At 49.0% G+C, this 22,483-nt stretch overlaps 1 protein-coding gene across 1 annotated transcript in view; it reads right to left on the reverse strand.

Moving 5' to 3' along the window:
* Positions 1-22,483, reverse strand: part of LOC134347825 (junctional adhesion molecule B-like) — a 106,962-nt gene that overhangs the window by 46,117 nt on the left and 38,362 nt on the right. Inside the window, exon 2 of the mRNA XM_063050287.1 lies at positions 7,266-7,331. Coding sequence (XP_062906357.1) covers positions 7,266-7,331 — 66 coding nt within the window. The remainder of the gene's footprint in view (positions 1-7,265; positions 7,332-22,483) is intronic.

Consider the following 22,483-nt stretch of genomic DNA (forward strand, 5'->3'; position numbering starts at 1 on the left):
CAAGTTCAGGAACAGTTATTACTCTACAACTATCAGGCTCCTGAACCAGCGGGGATAACCTCACTCGCCATTACTCTGAACTGACTCTGTAACCCACAGGCAGAATCTGGATTATTATCACTGACACATCATTCAATTTGTTGTTTTGCAGCAAGATACGTAGAGCTAGGGTGCCCAAGTCTTTTGCACAACCACATTTGTCAATGTGGAGAGAGAGTCTGTAGATCCGGCAGAAGCAAAGGATGTTGGGAATGGCGAGGATGGAGCGTCATGGGAGCGGTGTGGCAGGCCCAGCCTGAGACACCAGGCAAGGTCATGAGATTCCAAGCAATTGGTTTATTGACCATTACAGAATGTCTCTCTGGTGCTCCCTGCTCCCTTCCCCTTTTCCCAGCCATGATTCCCCTCTCCCGGCCCCCTTCCCATTCTCAGTCCACAACAGAGACCCACATCAGAATCAGGAACTGTTCTGAGTGGACACCTTCAGTCTCCAGTACCTCCACTCTCATGGTAGTAATGAGAAGATGACATATCCTGGAGGATGGAGGTCTTTGACTCACATTCAAGGACACCTTAGATCTCTTGTTCTGTAAATGCCTGCAAGAAAATGATTTCCAAGGTAGTAACATTTTGTACTTTGAACTCTGTAAGGGGCTCAGTGCCTATTTTAAAGACTTAGTCCAAAGCCCGCTCCAAGCCCTTGACAAAATAATACAATAGGATGGGCTAAGCTACGTAGCACTGGAGAATGTTCTGGGAAGCTTCACTGGGTTGTTGCCATGGATACTGAGGTTGTCTTGTGAGGAACATTTGAGTGGACAGGTACCGTACTCAACGGGGTTTTCAAGATTTCATTTGGAAAAGCTCGGTGGGACAGAGGCCGAATGCAGGCAAATGGGACTGGTCCAGGAAGGCACCTTGGTCAGCCTGAATGAGACAGGCTGAAGGGTCCATCAGCCTGCTGTTTTAAACCAGGGCATCCTGGGGCAGGGTGGGGGGGGGGGGGTGGTTTGAGGTGACTTTTGCACGATACTGTGATAATAAACCCGATTCTGTTTAGTTGGTGTTCCCCTTGTGTACCCGATGAGCTGTACCTGTGATGGTGCTTCCAGTAAGTTTTTCATTACACCTGTACACATATGGGCTTGTGCATCCAACGGCAAGACAATAAACTCTATGTTGATATAAAACAATCCAAAGCACTCCACAGGGGGTACTTAACAGCTGCAATGCACCATCCGCTGTCTATGCCTCGGAAAATTTTATAAGCCTCTATCGGGTCTCCTCCCAGTCTCTGCTGATGTTTCGGGCCGTGAGTCTTCATCAGGGTCCTTATAGTCTGCCCAACCTCTCCTAACAGCACGTACTCTCTAATCCAGGCAGCATCCTGGTAAACCGCTTCTGCGCCCTCTATGCCCTCCCTGCAAGCTCGTTTGGGAGGTCAAATGTGAGAGTAAAGTTCAAGTTAGGTCAGCCCACGAGCAGGAGAGGTGGGGGGGGGGGAAGGAGAGGAAGGAGTGCGAACACAGTACAAACTACCTCCAGACAGCAACGTTTTGAATGAATTCTTTGTAAATCCACTCCTTTCAAACTAGAGTAACATCTGTCTGCAGACAGACAGGAAAAATTCAAATGTGCTTCCTTCCCGGCCTTTCCCTCCCTCCTCTCTCACTTACCCCTTCACCTACCCTGAACAATTTCAGGCCGAACCTCTTCAGAGATTGTTCCATCAAAAGCTGGCTGTACGCTCACCCCTCATCCCCCACCGACTTGTCACTCCCCCTTCTATTTTACTTTCCCCCCGAGACAGGAATTGGACGGTCTCCAAGACAACGGGTATGAAAGTGCTTTTCCACTCTGGGTCAGGCTGCTGAACTCCTGTCCAGTTACTGTCTGTGAGAAAGCAACATCAGCTGCTAACTCAGCAGCATTTTGAATAATCCTCGCCTCAAAGGAAAGGAGCCGTGTCTTACAATGTGACGCTTAGCTAAAGAAACAGCTCATCCAGCACACTAGGCCGCAGGAGGCCTGCAAGAGCGGAGGGGAAGGTGCGGAGGTGGTTTCCAGGGATGTTGCCAGGGATGAAGGCAATAGCTGGGATTGTTTTCTCTCAGAATGGAGGAGGCCGAAGGGAGATTTAATCAAGAGAGCACAAAATAATGAGGTAGAATAGACAGATGGAATCACTTTTTCTTAGCAATAAGGCCAAGTCAGGAACGTAGATTTGTTTCAGAGAAGAATTTTTACCCGCGGAGATAGGTGGGAGAGGAGAAAATTGTAGGTTTCAAAACTTCTGTCAGGAGAGTGGGGTGAAGCCACAGACATGGTTGAGGGCCGTAACTAGGATTCCAAAGGCCGGTACCTAAAATACCACGGGCCGCAACTCAGGATACTGTGGGCCGAAAACCGGGGAGTGGGATTCAGGTGGGCAGTGAACAGACAACAGAAAAGCACTGGAACAGGCCCCATGGCCCGCAATGTCTGTGGTCGAACATGATGCCAAATTAAATTAATCCCATATGCCTGCATGTAATCCAATCACAAACAAGAGAAAATCTGCCGCTGCTGGAAATCCCAGCAACGCACACAAAATGCTGGAGGAACTCAGCAGGCCAGGCACCATCTAGGAAAACAGTACAGTCAATGTTTCAGGCCAAAACCCTTCAGCAGGACTGGGGAAAACAATTTTCCTCCCCCTCTGCCGCATCTGCTCTCAGGATGAGGTTTTTTATTCTAGGACGAAGGAGATGGTAGCAGACACCAACAGAATCAATAAACTGATTCATAAGGCCAGTGATGTTGTGGGGATGGAACTGGACTCTCTTACGGTGGTGTCTGAAAAGAGGATGCTGTCCAAGTTGCATGCCATCTTGGACAATGTCTCCCATCCACTACATAATGTACTAGGTGGGCACAGGAGTACATTCAGCCAGAGACTCATTCCACCGAGATGCGGCACAGAGCGTCATAGGAAGTCATTCCTGTCTGTGGCCATCAAACTTTACAACTCCTCCCTTGGAGGGTCAGACACCCTGAGCCAATAGGCTGGTCCTGGACTTATTTCATAATTTACTGGCATAATTTACATATTACTATTTAACTATTTATGGTTCTATTACTATTTATTACTTATGGTGCAACTGTAACGAAAACCTATTTGCCCCGGGATCAATAAAGTATGACTATGACTATGTCCTCCTTTTTCAAAGAAAGGGGCTTCCCTTCCTCCACCGTCAACACTGATCTTAACTGCATCTCTTCCATTTCACACACGTCTGCTCTGCTCTTACCCCATCCTCCCGCCACTCCACCAGGGATAGGGTTCCTCTTATCCTCACCTACCACCCCACCAGTCTCCGCTTCCAGCACACAATTCTCCATAACTTCTGCCACCTCCAATGGGATCCCACCACCAAGCACATCTTTCCCTTCACCCCTGCTTTTTGCTTTCCACAGGGATCACTCCCTACATGACTCCCTTGTCCATTTGTCCCTCCCACTGATCTCCCGGCACTTATCGATGCTCCCGGTGTGTCCTCCTATATAATCGGCGAGACCTGACGTAGATTGGTGGACCGCTTCGCCGATCACCTACGCTGTCCACCAGAAAAAGCAGGATCTCCCAGAGGCCACCCATTTTAATTCCACCACTCCCATATGTCTATCCATGGCCTCCTCCACTGTCGTGATGAGGCCACACTTAGGTTGGAGGAATAACACCTTATATTCCGTTTGGGTAGCCTCCAACCTGTTGGCATGAACATCGACTTCTCTAACTTCCGTTAATGCCTCGCATAACACCCTCTCCCACCTATCTCCTTGTCCACCCTTCGACTTCCTCTGGTGCTCCTTTCCCTTTTCTTTCTTCCATAGCCTTCTGTTTCCTTCACTAACTTACTTCCCAACTCTTTACTTCATCCCTCCCCTTTCAGGTTCCACCCATCACCTGGTGTTTCCCCCCACCTTTTAAATCTACTCTGCAGCTTTTTTTCCTTCAGTCCTGCCAAAGGGTTTCGGCTCAAAACCTCGACTGTACTCTTTTCCTAGATGGTGCCTGGCATGCTGACTTCCTCCAGCATTTTGAGTCTGTTGCCTGCATGTAATCCCTCTGCCTCCATTCCCTGCCTGTCAACGAGCCCATCCAAATCCTTCTCAAACTTTGCTGTCATATCTATCTCCATCATCTCCCCTGGCAACCTGTTCCAGGCCCCTAACCGTTCACTGTGTACAACGAAAATTGCCTTATAAATGAGCTTTTAACTTTCCTCTCTCACCTTAAAGCTGTGGCCTGTAATATTTGACTTTTACACCATGGAACAAAGACTGACTACCATATCTACACTCAGTGCCAACTTTATTGGTACATCTGCTCGTTAATGAAAATATCTAATCAGCCTCTCGTGTGGCAACATCTCAATGCATGAAAGCATGCAGACATGGTCAAGAGGCTGAGCCTTGTTCGAACCAAACATCAGAATGGGGAAGACTGTGATCTGCATGACTTTGACTGTGGAATGATTGTCGATGCCAGTTGGGTGGTTGAGTATCTCAGAAACTGCTGATCTCCTGGGATTTTCACACATAACAGTCTCGAGAGTTCATACAGAATGGTGCAAAAAACAAAAGCATCCAGTGAGCAGAAGGTCTGTGTGTGAAAACGCCTTGTTAATGAGAGAAGTCAGGGAATGCCCAGACTGGTTCAAGCTGACAGGAAGGCGACAGTAGCTCAAATAACCACACATTACATCAGTGATGTGCAGAAGAGCATCTCTGAACTTGGAAGATGTGGAACCTTAAAATGGGTGGGCTACAGTACCAGAAGACCACACCGGGTTCCACTCTTCACTCTTGTACCTAATAAAATGGTCACTGAGTGTACATCTCTTATAATTGCAGAATCTCTAATCAAGTTGACCTCCCAACCACCCCCCGACTCAGCCTCTGACACTTCAGAGAAAACAGTCCAAATTCTCTCATCGAGGCAATCTCGTGGTGAACTCGCTCTATAGACTCCACGTCCTTCCTGTAATGAGTCATGCAGAAATGTACACAATATTCCAAACGTGGCCTAACCAAATTTTTACATAGCTGCAACACAGGGGCATAGAAAAGTACAGCACAGAAACAGGCCCTTCAGCCCATCTAGTCGTGCCAGACCATTTAAACTGGCTAGTCCCATTGACCTGCACACAGACCAGAGTCCTCTATACACCTACCATCCAAATACCTAACTAAACTTCTCTTAAACGTTGAAATCAAAATCACATGGACAACCTGCGCTGGCAGCTCGTTCCACACCTCACCCACCCTATATGTAAATAAGTTTCTCCTCATGTTCCCCTGAAACATTTCACCTTTCTCCCTTAACCTACGACCTCTAGTCGTAGTCTCATACAACATCAGTGGAAAAATCCAGCTTCCATTTACCCTATCAATACCCTGCAGAATTTTGTATACCACTGTCAAATCTTCCCTCATTCCTCTATGCTCTAGAGAATAAAGTTCAAACCCATTTAATCTTTCCTTATAACTCAGGTCCTCCAGTCCTGGCATCATCCTTGTAAGTTTTCTCTGCACTCTTTCAATCTTATTTACATCTTTCCTGTAGGTAAGATGGCATGCCAACTTTTAAACTCAGTGCCCTGAATGATGAAGACAAGAATGCTACGTGTCTTCTTTGAAATCCTATCTGCACTTAAAGAAAGTGTCAGATGCTCCTTCCCTCCACTAGCCTGCAGGTCTTCCTCGGGCAAGGTGAGGCACCTGCTTACACCCCCCAACCCTGATCAGGGACACGTAAAACCATGGGAGCAGGTGATAGATGGTCGTATGAGCAGCTGGTACATAAAGGGTTATGGGTAAAAATAAGAGGGTTATGGCTAACCCTAGGTAATTTCTAAAGTAAGTACATGTCCGGCACAGCATTGTGGGCCGAAGGGCCTGTATTGTGACATAGAAATGTTGAAAACCTAGAGCACAAGTCCTGGTTATGCGACCACTGACGCCAGGCAGACAATCTGTGATAATGGCTGGGGTCACCCATCTCATAAAGACACTGCCCAGAAGGAGGCAATTCTGTAGAAAAGCCACTTCTGTAGAAAAATTTGCAGAGAACAACCGTGGTCATGGACAAGACCATGATCGGCCACGTCATACGACACAGCACAAGATGATGATGATGATATTCTGTCGAACACACTAACATGGAGTTCCGCCACAAGAAAGCAGCACGCACCTCAGAACACCCTCACCAACCAGGCCGTGCTCTCTCCTCGTTAGTACCATCAGGCGGGAGGAACAGTTATGACCCTGCAAGCGCCAGGCAACGACAATGCCGAATTAAGTGTAAAAGGTATTGAAAAGGTGCAGTGCACGGAAGTAATAAAGCGCAAGATCACAACGAGGTAGATTCTGAGACCAGGAATCCATCTTACTGTAGGAGAGGGCTGTTCAATGGTCTGATATCAGTGGATGGAAACTGTCCTTGGGCCTGGTGGTTAGTATTTTCTGACTTTTGTATCTTTTCCAAATTGGAGAGGGGAGAAGATTGAATGTTCAAAGTGGGTGAGGTCTTTGATTATGTTAGCTGTTTTACCGAGGAAGCGAGATAATAAGCAGAATCCACAGAGGGAAGGTAGCTTCCTGTGATCTGTTGAGCTGTATCCAAAACTCCCCGCAATTCTGAACTTTAAAGGGGACAATTCAGTAGTGACTTAACGGTGGGACAGAAGCCCAGAGGTATGTGCATTGAGGGCTTTTTTGTTTTACCTTCTACCCGATGGAAGAGGGAGGAAAAGAGAGAATATCTGGGGTGGGACATTTACACTGGCTGTTTTCCTGCGGCAGTGAGAAGCGCAGACAGAGTTTATGAAAAGGAAACTGGAGAGGGAAAGGGGAAAAGGGTAAAGGATACAGTAGTAGGATTGCTCAACCTGGATCCAGAATGGGCGGCAAGAAGGGGGAGTATGCACAGCAAAGGGAGCGCAGAATATGGATGTACGGAGAATAGGGAGTGGGGAAATGACCTCATGGTATTGCCTCCCTGGGAGCAGGCATGGACTCGATGGGTTAAGTGGCCTCTTTTGTGTGGAGTAAAGAGAGATTGGGACAATTGCCCATAATCTTTGTCAATGAGTCACAGACTGACGAGGAGAGGGGCCCCTGGAGCTCAGAACAATGGCTGGTGAGGAGTTGGCTCCTACCCGGGAATCAGCAGAGCGCAAACTCGAGCCCAGAGATCCGTACCGGTTCGGCCTAACACTTACTGCCATGCTCCTTCACTTCGACATCATGGTCTGAAGTTCGCATCTGGACCCCGCTGGCTTGATGGACTGAAAACAAAGAAGAAAAGAAGTGAGGGTTTAGTCATAGTCATACTTCATTGATTCCAGGGGAAACTGGTTTTCATTACAGTTGCTCCATAAATAATAAATAGTAATAGAACCATAAATAGTTAAATAGTAATATGTAAGTTATGCCAGGAAATAAGTCCAGGACCAGCATATTGGCTCAGGGTGTCTGACCCTCCAAGGGAGGAGTTGTAAAGTTTGATGGCCACAGGCAGGAATGACTTCCTATGACGCTCTGTGTTGCATCTCGGTGGAATGAGTCTCTGGCTGAATGTACTCCTGTGCCCACCCAGTACATTGTGTAGTGGATGGGAGACATTGTCCAAGATGGCATGCAACTTCGACAGCATCCTCTTTTCAGACACCACCGTCAGAGAGTCCAGTTCCATCCCCACAACATCACTGGCCTTACGAATGAGTTTGTTGATTCTGTTGGTGTCTGCTACCCTCAGCCTGCTGCCCCAGCACACAACAGCAAACATGATCGCACTGGCAACCACAGACTCATAGAACATCCTCAGCATCGTCCAGCAGATGTTAAAGGACCTCAGTCTCCTCAGGAAATAGAGACGGCTCTGACCCTTCTTGTAGACAGCCTCAGTGTTCTTTGACCAGTCCAGTTTATTGTCAATTCGTATCCCCAGGTATTTGTAATCCTCCACCATGTCCACACTGACCCCCTGGATGGAAACATGGGTCACCGGTACCTTAACTCTCCTCAGGTCCACCACCAGCTCCTTAGTCTTTTTCACATTAAGTTGCAGATAATTCTGCTCACACATTGTGACAGAGTTTCCTACCGTAGCCCTGTACTCAGCCTCATCTCCCTTGCTGATGCATCCAACTATGGCAGAGTCATCAGAAAACTTCTGAAAACATTGCTGAGCAATGTTGCCTGATACAGATCCACGTGCGTTACCAATCCCACTGAACGTCACAGGTCCAATCCCACTGAATGCCACGGATCCAATTGCATTACCAATCGCACTGTCCACTGAACGTCACGGATCCAGTCCCAATGTCCACTGAACATCATAGATCCAATCCTAATGCCCACTAACGTCACAGATCCAATCCTAATGTCCACTGAACATCACAGATCCAATCCCACTGAACGTCACAGGTCCAATCCCACTGTCCACTGAACATCACAGATCCAATCCCACTGAACATCATAGGTCCAATCCCAATGTCCACTGAACGTCACAGGTCCAGTCCCAATGTCCACTGAACGTCACAGATCCAATCCCAATGTCAACTGAACATCACAGATCCAATCCCACTGAACGTCACAGATACAATCCCACTGAACGTCACAGATCCAGTCCCACTGTCCACTGAACATCACATATCCAGTCCCACTGAACGTCACAGGTCCAATCCCACTGAACGTCACAGGTCCAATCCCAATGTCCACTGAACGTCACAGATCCAATCCCACGGAATGTCACAGGTCCAATCCCACTGAACGTCACAGATCCAGTCCTAATGTCCACTGAACGTCACAGATCCAGTCCCAGTGTCCACTGAACGTCACAGATCCAGTCCCAATGTCCACTGAACGTCACAGATCCAATCCCACTGTCCAGTGAACGTCACAGATCCAATCCCACTGTCCACTGAACATCACAGATCCAATCCCACTGAACGTCACAGGTCCAATCCCACTGCCCACTGAACATGACAGATCCAATCCCACTGTCCACTGAACATCACAGATCCAGTCCCAATGTCCACTGAACGTCACAGATCCAATCCCACTGAACGTCACAGATCCAATCCCACTGTCCACTGAACGTCACAGATCCAATCCCACTGTCCACTGAACATCACAGATCCAATCCCACTGTCCACTGAACGTCACAGATCCAATCCCACTGTCCACTGAACATCACAGATCCAATCCCACTGCCCACTGAACATCACAGATCCAATCCCACTGTCCACTGAACGTCACAGATCCAATCCCACTGTCCACTGAACATCACAGATCCAATCCCACTGCCCACTGAACGTCATAGATCCAGTCCCATTGAACGTCACAGATCCAATCACACTGCCCACTGAACATCACAGATCCAGTCCCAATGTCCACTGAACGTCACAGATCCAATCCCACTGAACGTCACAGATCCAATCCCACTGTCCACTGAACGTCACAGATCCAATCCCACTGTCCACTGAACATCACAGATCCAATCCCACTGTCCACTGAACGTCACAGATCCAATCCCACTGTCCACTGAACATCACAGATCCAATCCCACTGCCCACTGAACATCACAGATCCAATCCCAATATCCACTGAACGTCACAGATCCAGTCCCAATGTCCACTGAACATCACAGATCCAATCCCACTGAACGTCACAGGTCCAATCCTACTGTCCACTGAACATCACAGATCCAATCCCACTGTCCAGTGAACGTCACAGATCCAATCCCACTGTCCACTGAACGTCACAGATCCAATCCCACTGTCCACTGAACATCACAGATCCAATCCCACTGCCCACTGAACGTCATAGATCCAGTCCCATTGAACGTCACAGATCCAATCCCACTGCCCACTGAACATCACAGATCCAATCCCAATATCCACTGAAAGTCACAGATCCAGTCCCAATGTCCACTGAACATCACAGATCCAATCCCACTGAACGTCACAGGTCCAATCCTACTGTCCACTGAACATCACAGATCCAAATCCCACTGTCCACTGAACATCACAGATACAATCCCACTGTCCACTGAACATCACAGATGTAATCCGACTGCCCACTGAACGTCACAGATCCAGTATCAATGTCCACTGAACGTCACAGATCCAATCCCACTGAACGTCACAGATCCAATCCCAATGTCCACTGAACGTCACAGGTCCAATCCCAGTGCCCACTGAACATCACAGATCCAGTCCCACTGTCCACTGAACATCACAGATCCAATCCCACTGAACATCACAGATCCAATCCCACTGTCCACTGAACATCACAGATCCAATCCCACTGTCCACTGAACGTCACAGATCCAATCCTAATGTCCACTGAACGTCACAGATCCAATCCCACTGAACGTCACAGGTCCAATCCCACTGAATGTGACAGATCCAGTCCCACTGTCCACTGAACATCACAGATCCAATCCCACTGAACATCACAGATCCAATCCCACTGTCCACTGAACATCACAGATCCAATCCCACTGTCCACTGAACGTCACAGATCCAATCCTAATGTCCACTGAACGTCACAGATCCAATCCCACTGAACGTCACAGGTCCAATCCCACTGAATGTCACAGATCCAATCCCACTGTCCACTGAACGTCACAGATCCAATCCCACTGTCCACTGAACGTCACAGATGCAATCCCAATGTCCACTGAACGTCACAGATCCAACCCCAATGTCCACTGAACGTCACAGATCCAGTCCCAATGTCCACTGAACGTCACAGATCCAATCCTAATGTCCACTGAATGTCACAGATCCAATCCCACTGAACGTCACAGATCCAATCCCATTGTCCACTGAACGTCACAGATCCAATCCCTCTGAACGTCACAGGTCCAATCCCACTGTCCACTGAACGTCACAGATCCAATCCCAATGTCCACTGAACATCACAGATCCAATCTCACTGTCCACTGAATGTCACAGATTCAATCCTAATGTCCACCGAACGTCACAGATCCAATCCCACTGAACGTCACAGATCCAATCCCACTGTCCATTGAACGTCACAGATCCAATCCCACTGCACACTGAACGTCACAGATCCAATCCCACTGCCCACTGAACGTCACAGATCCAATCCCACTGAACGTCACAGATCCAATCCCACTGAACGTCACAGATCCAATCCCACTGCCCACTGAACGTCACAGATCCAGTCCCACTGTCCACTGAACGTCACAGATCCAATCCCAATGTCCACTGAACGTCACAGATCCAATCCCACTATCCACTGAATGCCACAGATTCAATCCTAATGTCCACTGAACGTCACAGATCCAATCCCACTGAACGTCACAGATCCAATCCCACTGTCCACTGAACGTCACAGATCCAATCCCACTGCCCACTGAACGTCACAGATCCAATCCCACTACCCACTGAATGTCACAGATCCAATCCCACTGTCCACTGAACGTCACAGATCCAATCCCACTGAACGTCACAGATCCAATCCCACTGCCCACTGAACGTCACAGATATCCAATCTACTGTCCACTGAACATCACAGATCCAATCCTACTGTCCACTGAACATCACAGATCCAATCCCACTGTCCAGTGAACGTCACAGATCCAATCCCACTGTCCACTGAACGTCACAGATCCAATCTCACTGTCCACTGAACGTCACAGATCCAATCTACTGTCCACTGAACGTCACAGATCCAATCCCACTGTCCACTGAACGTCACAGATCCAATCCCACTGAACGTCACAGATCCAATCCCACTGTCCACTGAACATCACAGATCCAATCCCACTGTCCAGTGAACGTCACAGATCCAATCCCAATGTCCACTGAACGTCACAGGTCTAATCCCACTGTCCACTGAACATCACAGATCCAATCCCACCGTCCACTGAACGTCACAGATCCAATACCACTGTCCATTGAACATCACAGATCCAGTCCCAATGTCCACTGAACGTCACAGATCCATTCCCACTGTCCACTGAACGTCACAGATCCAGTCCCACTGAACGTCACAGATCCAATCCTAATGTCCACTGAACGTCACAGGTCTAATCCCACTGCCCACTGAACGTCACAGATCCAGTACCAATGTCCACTGAACATCACAGATCCAATCCCACTGTCCACTGAACGTCACAGATCCAATCCCACTGTCCACTGAACATCACAGATCCAATCCCACTGCCCACTGAACGTCACAGATCCAGTCCCACTGAACGTCACAGATCCAATCCCACTGCCCACTGAACATCACAGATCCAATCCCAATGTCCACTGAACACCACAGATCCAGTCCCAATGACCACTGAACATCAGAGATCCAATCCTAATGTCCACTGAACGTCACAGGTCCAATCCCAATGTGCACTGAACGTCACAGATCCAATCGCACTGTCCACTGAATGTCACAGATCCAATCCCACTGTCCACTGAACGTCACAGATCCAATCCCACTGTCCACTGAACGTCACAGATCCAGTCCTAATGTCCACTGAACGTCATAGATCCAGTCCCACTGTCCACTGAACGTCACAGATCCAGTCCCACTGAACGTCACAGATCCAATCCTAATGTCCACTGAACGTCACAGGTCCAATCCTACTGTCCACTGAACATCACAGATCCAATCCCACTGTCCACTGAACGTCACAGATCCAATCCCAATGTCCACTGAACATCACAGATCCAATCCCACTGTCCACTGAACGTCACAGATCCAATCCCAATGTCCACTGAACATCACAGATCCAATCCCACTGTCCAGTGAACGTCACAGATCCAATCCCACTGTCCACTGAACGTCACAGATCCAATCTCACTGTCCACTGAACGTCACAGATCCAATCTACTGTCCACTGAACGTCACAGATCCAATCCCACTGTCCACTGAACGTCACAGATCCAATCCCACTGAACGTCACAGATCCAATCCCACTGTCCACTGAACATCACAGATCCAATCCCACTGTCCAGTGAACGTCACAGATCCAATCCCAATGTCCACTGAACGTCACAGGTCTAATCCCACTGTCCACTGAACATCACAGATCCAATCCCACCGTCCACTGAACGTCACAGATCCAATACCACTGTCCATTGAACATCACAGATCCAGTCCCAATGTCCACTGAACGTCACAGATCCATTCCCACTGTCCACTGAACGTCACAGATCCAGTCCCACTGAACGTCACAGATCCAATCCTAATGTCCACTGAACGTCACAGGTCTAATCCCACTGCCCACTGAACGTCACAGATCCAGTACCAATGTCCACTGAACATCACAGATCCAATCCCACTGTCCACTGAACGTCACAGATCCAATCCCACTGTCCACTGAACATCACAGATCCAATCCCACTGCCCACTGAACGTCACAGATCCAGTCCCACTGAACGTCACAGATCCAATCCCACTGCCCACTGAACATCACAGATCCAATCCCAATGTCCACTGAACACCACAGATCCAGTCCCAATGACCACTGAACATCAGAGATCCAATCCTAATGTCCACTGAACGTCACAGGTCCAATCCCAATGTGCACTGAACGTCACAGATCCAATCGCACTGTCCACTGAATGTCACAGATCCAATCCCACTGTCCACTGAACGTCACAGATCCAATCCCACTGTCCACTGAACGTCACAGATCCAGTCCTAATGTCCACTGAACGTCACAGATCCAATCCCACTGTCCACTGAACGTCACAGATCCAGTCCCACTGAACGTCACAGATCCAATCCTAATGTCCACTGAACGTCACAGGTCCAATCCTACTGTCCACTGAACATCACAGATCCAATCCCACTGTCCACTGAACGTCACAGATCCAATCCCAATGTCCACTGAACATCACAGATCCAATCCCACTGCCCACTGAACGTCACAGATCCAGTCCCACTGAACGTCACAGATCCAATCTCACTGCCCACTGAATGTCACAGATCCAATCCCACTGTCCACTGAACGTCACAGATCCAATCCCACTGAACGTCACAGATCCAATCTCACTGTCCACTGAACGTCACAGATCCAATCCACTGTCCACTGAACGTCACAGATCCAGTCCCACTGTCAACTGAACGTCACAGATCCAATCCCACTGCCCACTGAACATCACAGATCCAGTCCCAATGACCACTGAACATCACAGATCCAATCCCAATGTCCACTGAACGTCACAGATCCAATCCTAATGTCCACTGAACGTCACAGGTCCAATCCTACTGTCCACTGAACATCACAGATCCAATCCCACTGTCCACTGAACATCACAGATCCAATCCCACTGTCCACTGAACATCACAGATCCAATCCCACTGCCCACTGAACATCACAGATCCAGTCCCACTGAACGTCACAGATCCAATCCCACTGCCCACTGAACATCACAGATCCAGTCCCAATGACCACTGAACATCACAGATCCAATCCTAATGTCCACTGAACGTCACAGGTCCAATCCCACTGTCCACTGAATGTCACAGATCCAATCCCACTGCCCACTGAACGTCACAGATCCAATCCCACTGCCCACTGAACGTCACAGATCCAATCCCAATGTGCACTGATCGTCACAGATCCAATCGCACTGTCCACTGAACGTCACAGATCCAATCCCACTGTCCACTGAACGTCACAGATCCAATCCCACTGCCCACTGAACGTCACAGATCCAGTCCCAATGTCCACTGAACATCACAGATCCAATCCCAATGTCCACTGAACGTCACAGGTCTAATCCCACTGCCCACTGAACGTCACAGATCCAGTACCAATGTCCACTGAACATCACAGATGCAATCCCACTGCCCACTGAACGTCATAGATCCAGTCCCATTGAACGTCACAGATCCAATCCCACTGCCCACTGAACATCACAGATCCAATCCCAATATCCACTGAACGTCACAGATCCAGTCCCAATGTCCACTGAACATCACAGATCCAATCCCACTGAACGTCACAGGTCCAATCCTACTGTCCACTGAACATCACAGATCCAATCCCACTGTCCAGTGAACGTCACAGATCCAATCCCACTGTCCACTGAACGTCACAGATCCAATCCCACTGTCCACTGAACATCACAGATCCAATCCCACTGCCCACTGAACGTCATGGATCCAGTCCCATTGAACGTCACAGATCCAATCCCACTGCCCACTGAACATCACAGATCCAATCCCAATATCCACTGAAAGTCACAGATCCAGTCCCAATGTCCACTGAACATCACAGATCCAATCCCACTGAACGTCACAGGTCCAATCCTACTGTCCACTGAACATCACAGATCCAATCCCACTGTCCACTGAACATCACAGATCCAATCCCACTGTCCACTGAACATCACAGATGTAATCCGACTGCCCACTGAACGTCACAGATCCAGTATCAATGTCCACTGAACGTCACAGATCCAATCCCACTGAACGTCACAGATCCAATCCCAATGTCCACTGAACGTCACAGGTCCAATCCCAGTGCCCACTGAACGTCACAGATCCAATCCCACTGCCCACTGAACATCACAGATCCAATCCCACTGTCCACTGAACATCACAGATCCAATCTCACTGTCCACTGAACATCACAGATGTAATCCGACTGCCCACTGAACGTCACAGATCCAGTATCAATGTCCACTGAACGTCACAGATCCAATCCCACTGAACGTCACAGATCCAATCCCAATGTCCACTGAACGTCACAGGTCCAATCCTACTGTCCACTGAACATCACAGATCCAATCCCACTGTCCACTGAACATCACAGATCCAATCCCACTGTCCACTGAACATCACAGATCCAATCCCACTGCCCACTGAACATCACAGATCCAGTCCCACTGAACGACACAGATCCAATCCCACTGCCCACTGAACATCACAGATCCAGTCCCAATGACCACTGAACATCACAGATCCAATCCTAATGTCCACTGAACGTCACAGGTCCAATCCCACTGTCCACTGAACGTCACAGATCCAATCCCACTGCCCACTGAACGTCACAGATCCAATCCCACTGTCCACTGAACGTCACAGATCCAATCCCACTGCCCACTGAATGTCACAGATCCAATCCCACTACCCACTGAATGTCACAGATCCAATCCCACTGTCCACTGAACGTCACAGATCCAATCTCACTGAACGTCACAGATCCAATCCCACTGCCCACTGAACGTCACAGATCCAGTCCCAATGTCCACTGAACGTCACAGATCCAATCCCACTGAACGTCACAGATCCAGTCCCACTGAACGTCACAGATCCAATCCCACTGAACGTCACAGGTCCAATCCCACTGTCCACTGAACGTCACAGATCCAATCCCACTGCCCACTGAACGTCACAGATCCAATCCCACTGCCCACTGAACATCACAGATCCAATCCCACTGTCCACTGAACGTCACAGATCCAATCCCACTGAACGTCACAGATCCAATCTCACTGTTCACTGAACGTCACAGATCCAATCTACTGTCCACTGAACATCACAGATCCAATCCCACTGCCCACTGAACATCACAGATCCAATCCCACTGTCCAGTGAACGTCACAGATCCAATCCCACTGTCCACTGAACGTCACAGATCCAATCTCACTGTCCACTGAACGTCACAGATCCAATCTACTGTCCACTGAACGTCACAGATCCAATCCCACTGTCCACTGAACGTCACAGATCCAATCCCACTGAACGTCACAGATCCAATCCCACTGTCCACTGAACATCACAGATCCAATCCCACTGTCCAGTGAACGTCACAGATCCAATCCCAATGTCCACTGAACGTCACAGGTCTAATCCCACTGTCCACTGAACATCACAGATCCAATCCCACCGTCCACTGAACGTCACAGATCCAATACCACTGTCCATTGAACATCACAGATCCAGTCCCAATGTCCACTGAACGTCACAGATCCATTCCCACTGTCCACTGAACGTCACAGATCCAGTCCCACTGAACGTCACAGATCCAGTCCTAATGTCCACTGAACGTCATAGATCCAGTCCCACTGTCCACTGAACGTCACAGATCCAGTCCCACTGAACGTCACAGATCCAATCCTAATGTCCACTGAAAGTCACAGGTCCAATCCTACTGTCCACTGAACATCACAGATCCAATCCCACTGTCCACTGAACGTCACAGATCCAATCCCACTGTCCATTGAACATCACAGATCCAGTCCCAATGTCCACTGAACGTCACAGATCCATTCCCACTGTCCACTGAACGTCACAGATCCAGTCCCACTGAACGTCACAGATCCAATCCTAATGTCCACTGAATGTCAGAGGTCCAATCCTACTGTCCACTGAACATCACAGATCCAATCCCACTGTCCACTGAACGTCACAGATCCAATCCCACTGTCCACTGAACATCACAGATCCAATCCCACTGCCCACTGAACGTCACAGATCCAGTCCCACTGAACGTCACAGATCCAATCCCACTGCCCACTGAACATCACAGATCCAATCCCAATGTCCACTGAACACCACAGATCCAGTCCCAATGACCAGTGAACATCAGAGATCCAATCCTAACGTCCACTGAACGTCACAGGTCCAATCCCAATGTGCACTGAACGTCACAGATCCAATCGCACTGTCCACTGAATGTCACAGATCCAATCCCACTGTCCACTGAACGTCACAGATCCAATCCCACTGTCCACTGAATGTCACAGATCCAATCCCACTGTCCACTGAACGTCACAGATCCAATCCCACTGTCCACTGAACGTCACAGATCCAGTCCTAATGTCCACTGAACGTCATAGATCCAGTCCCACTGTCCACTGAACGTCACAGATCCAGTCCCACTGAACGTCACAGATCCAATCCTAATGTCCACTGAACGTCACAGGTCCAATCCTACTGTCCACTGAACATCACAGATCCAATCCCACTGTCCACTGAACGTCACAGATCCAATCCCACTGTCCACTGAACATCACAGATCCAATCCCACTGCCCACTGAACGTCACAGATCCAGTCCCACTGAACGTCACAGATCCAATCTCACTGCCCACTGAATGTCACAGATCCAATCCCACTGTCCACTGAACGTCACAGATCCAATCCCACTGAACGTCACAGATCCAATCTCACTATCCACTGAACGTCACAGATCCAATCCACTGTCCACTGAACGTCACAGATCCAGTCCCACTGTCAACTGAACGTCACAGATCCAGTCCCACTGAACGTCACAGATCCAATCCCACTGTCCACTGAACATCACAGATCCAATCCCACTGTCCACTGAACGTCACAGATCCAATCCTAATGTCCACTGAACGTCACAGGTCCAATCCTACTGTCCACTGAACATCACAGATCCAATCCCACTGTCCACTGAACATCACAGATCCAATTCCACTGCCCACTGAACATCACAGATCCAGTCCCACTGAACGTCACAGATCCAATCCCACTGCCCACTGAACATCACAGATCCAGTCCCAATGACCACTGAACATCACAGATCCAATCCTAATGTCCACTGAACGTCACAGGTCCAATCCCACTGTCCACTGAACGTCACAGATCCAATCCCACTGCCCACTGAACATCACAGATCCAATCCCAATGTGCACTGATCGTCACAGATCCAATCGCACTGTCCACTGAACGTCACAGATCCAATCCCACTGTCCACTGAACATCACAGATCCAATCCCACTGCCCACTGAACGTCATAGATCCAGTCCCATTGAACGTCACAGATCCAATCCCACTGCCCACTGAACATCACAGATCCAATCCCAATATCCACTGAAAGTCACAGATCCAGTCCCAATGTCCACTGAACATCACAGATCCAGTCCCATTGAACGTCACAGATCCAATCCCACTGCCCACTGAACATCACAGATCCAATCCCAATATCCACTGAAAGTCACAGATCCAGTCCCACTGCCCACTGAACGTCATAGATCCAGTCCCATTGAACATCACAGATCCAATCCCAATATCCACTGAAAGTCACAGATCCAGTCCCAATGTCCACTGAACATCACAGATCCAATCCCACTGAACGTCACAGGTCCAATCCTACTGTCCACTGAACATCACAGATCCAATCCCACTGTCCACTGAACATCACAGATCCAATCCCACTGTCCACTGAACATCACAGATGTAATCCGACTGCCCACTGAACGTCACAGATCCAATCCCAATGTCCACTGAACATCACAGATCCAATCCCACTGTCCACTGAACATCACAGATGTAATCCGACTGCCCACTGAACGTCACAGATCCAATCCCAATGTCCACTGAACGTCACAGGTCCAATCCCAGTGCCCACTGAACGTCACAGATCCAATCCCACTGCCCACTGAACATCACAGATCCAATCCCACTGTCCACTGAACATCACAGATCCAATCCCACTGTCCACTGAACATCACAGATGTAATCCGACTGCCCACTGAACGTCACAGATCCAGTATCAATGTCCACTGAACGTCACAGATCCAATCCCACTGAACGTCACAGATCCAATCCCAATGTCCACTGAACGTCACAGGTCCAATCCCAGTGCCCACTGAACGTCACAGGTCTAATCCCACTGCCCACTGAACGTCACAGATCCAGTATCAATGTCCACTGAACGTCACAGATCCAATCCCACTGAACGTCACAGATCCAATCCCAATGTCCACTGAACGTCACAGGTCCAATCCCAGTGCCCACTGAACATCACAGATCCAGTCCCACTGTCCACTGAACATCACAGATCCAATCCCACTGAACATCACAGATCCAATCCCACTGTCCACTGAACATCACAGATCCAATCCCACTGTCCACTGAACGTCACAGATCCAATCCTAATGTCCACTGAACGTCACAGATCCAATCCCACTGAACGTCACAGGTCCAATCCCACTGAATGTCACAGATCCAGTCCCACTGTCCACTGAACATCACAGATCCAATCCCACTGAACATCACAGATCCAATCCCACTGTCCACTGAACATCACAGATCCAATCCCACTGTCCACTGAACGTCACAGATCCAATCCTAATGTCCACTGAACGTCACAGATCCAATCCCACTGAACGTCACAGGTCCAATCCCACTGAATGTCACAGATCCAATCCCACTGTCCACTGAACGTCACAGATCCAATCCCACTGTCCACTGAACGTCACAGATGCAATCCCAATGTCCACTGAACGTCACAGATCCAGTCCCAATGTCCACTGAACGTCACAGATCCAGTCCCAATGTCCACTGAACGTCACAGATCCAGTCCCAATGTCCACTGAACGTCACAGATCCAATCCTAATGTCCACTGAATGTCACAGATCCAATCCCACTGAACGTCACAGATCCAATCCCATTGTCCACTGAACGTCACAGATCCAATCCCTCTGAACGTCACAGGTCCAATCCCACTGTCCACTGAACGTCACAGATCCAATCCCAATGTCCACTGAACATCACAGATCCAATCTCACTGTCCACTGAATGTCACAGATTCAATCCTAATGTCCACTGAACGTCACAGATCCAATCCCACTGAACGTCACAGATCCAATCCCACTGTCCATTGAACGTCACAGATCCAATCCCACTGCACACTGAACGTCACAGATCCAATCCCACTGCCCACTGAACGTCACAGATCCAATCCCACTGTCCACTGAACGTCACAGATCCAATCCCACTGAACGTCACAGATCCAATCCCACTGCCCACTGAACGTCACAGATCCAGTCCCACTGTCCACTGAACGTCACAGATCCAATCCCAATGTCCACTGAACGTCACAGATCCAATCCCACTATCCACTGAATGCCACAGATTCAATCCTAATGTCCACTGAACGTCACAGATCCAATCCCACTGAACGTCACAGATCCAATCCCACTGTCCACTGAACGTCACAGATCCAATCCCACTGCCCACTGAACGTCACAGATCCAATCCCACTCCCCACTGAATGTCACAGATCCAATCCCACTGTCCACTGAACGTCACAGATCCAATCTCACTGAACGTCACAGATCCAATCCCACTGCCCACTGAACGTCACAGATCCAGTCCCAATGTCCACTGAACGTCACAGATCCAATCCCACTGAACGTCACAGATCCAGTCCCACTGAATGTCACAGATCCAATCCCACTGAACGTCACAGGTCCAATCCCACTGTCCACTGAACGTCACAGATCCAATCCCACTGGCCACTGAACGTCACAGATCCAATCCCACTGCCCACTGAACATCACAGATCCAATCCCACTGTCCACTGAACGTCACAGATCCAATCCCACTGAACGTCACAGATCCAATCTCACTGTTCACTGAACGTCACAGATCCAATCCTACTGTCCACTGAACATCACAGATCCAATTCCACTGTCCAGTGAACGTCACTGATCCAATCCCACTGTCCACTGAACGTCACAGATCCAATCTCACTGTCCACTGAACGTCACAGATCCAATCTACTGTCCACTGAACGTCACAGATCCAATCCCACTGTCCACTGAACGTCACAGATCCAATCCCACTGAATGTCACAGATCCAATCCCACTGTCCACTGAACATCACAGATCCAATCCCACTGTCCAGTGAACGTCACAGATCCAATCCCAATGTCCACTGAACGTCACAGGTCTAATCCCACTGTCCACTGAACATCACAGATCCAATCCCACCGTCCACTGAACGTCACAGATCCAATACCACTGTCCATTGAACATCACAGATCCAGTCCCAATGTCCACTGAACGTCACAGATCCATTCCCACTGTCCACTGAACGTCACAGATCCAGTCCCACTGAACGTCACAGATCCAATCCCACTGCCCACTGAACGTCACAGATCCAGTCCCACTGAACGTCACAGATCCAATCCCACTGCCCACTGAACATCACAGATCCAATCCCAATGTCCACTGAACACCACAGATCCAGTCCCAATGACCACTGAACATCAGAGATCCAATCCTAATGTCCACTGAACGTCACAGGTCCAATCCCAATGTGCACTGAACGTCACAGATCCAATCGCACTGTCCACTGAATGTCACAGATCCAATCCCACTGTCCACTGAACGTCACAGATCCAATCCCACTGTCCACTGAATGTCACAGATCCAGTCCTAATGTCCACTGAACGTCATAGATCCAGTCCCACTGTCCACTGAACGTCACAGATCCAGTCCCACTGAACGTCACAGATCCAATCCTAATGTCCACTGAACGTCACAGGTCCAATCCTACTGTCCACTGAACATCACAGATCCAATCCCACTGTCCACTGAACGTCACAGATCCAATCCCACTGTCCACTGAACATCACAGATCCAATCCCACTGCCCACTGAACGTCACAGATCCAGTCCCACTGAACGTCACAG

The sequence above is a fragment of the Mobula hypostoma genome, chromosome 6 (assembly GCF_963921235.1).
Source record: "Mobula hypostoma chromosome 6, sMobHyp1.1, whole genome shotgun sequence".
Classification (NCBI taxonomy): domain Eukaryota; kingdom Metazoa; phylum Chordata; class Chondrichthyes; order Myliobatiformes; family Myliobatidae; genus Mobula; species Mobula hypostoma.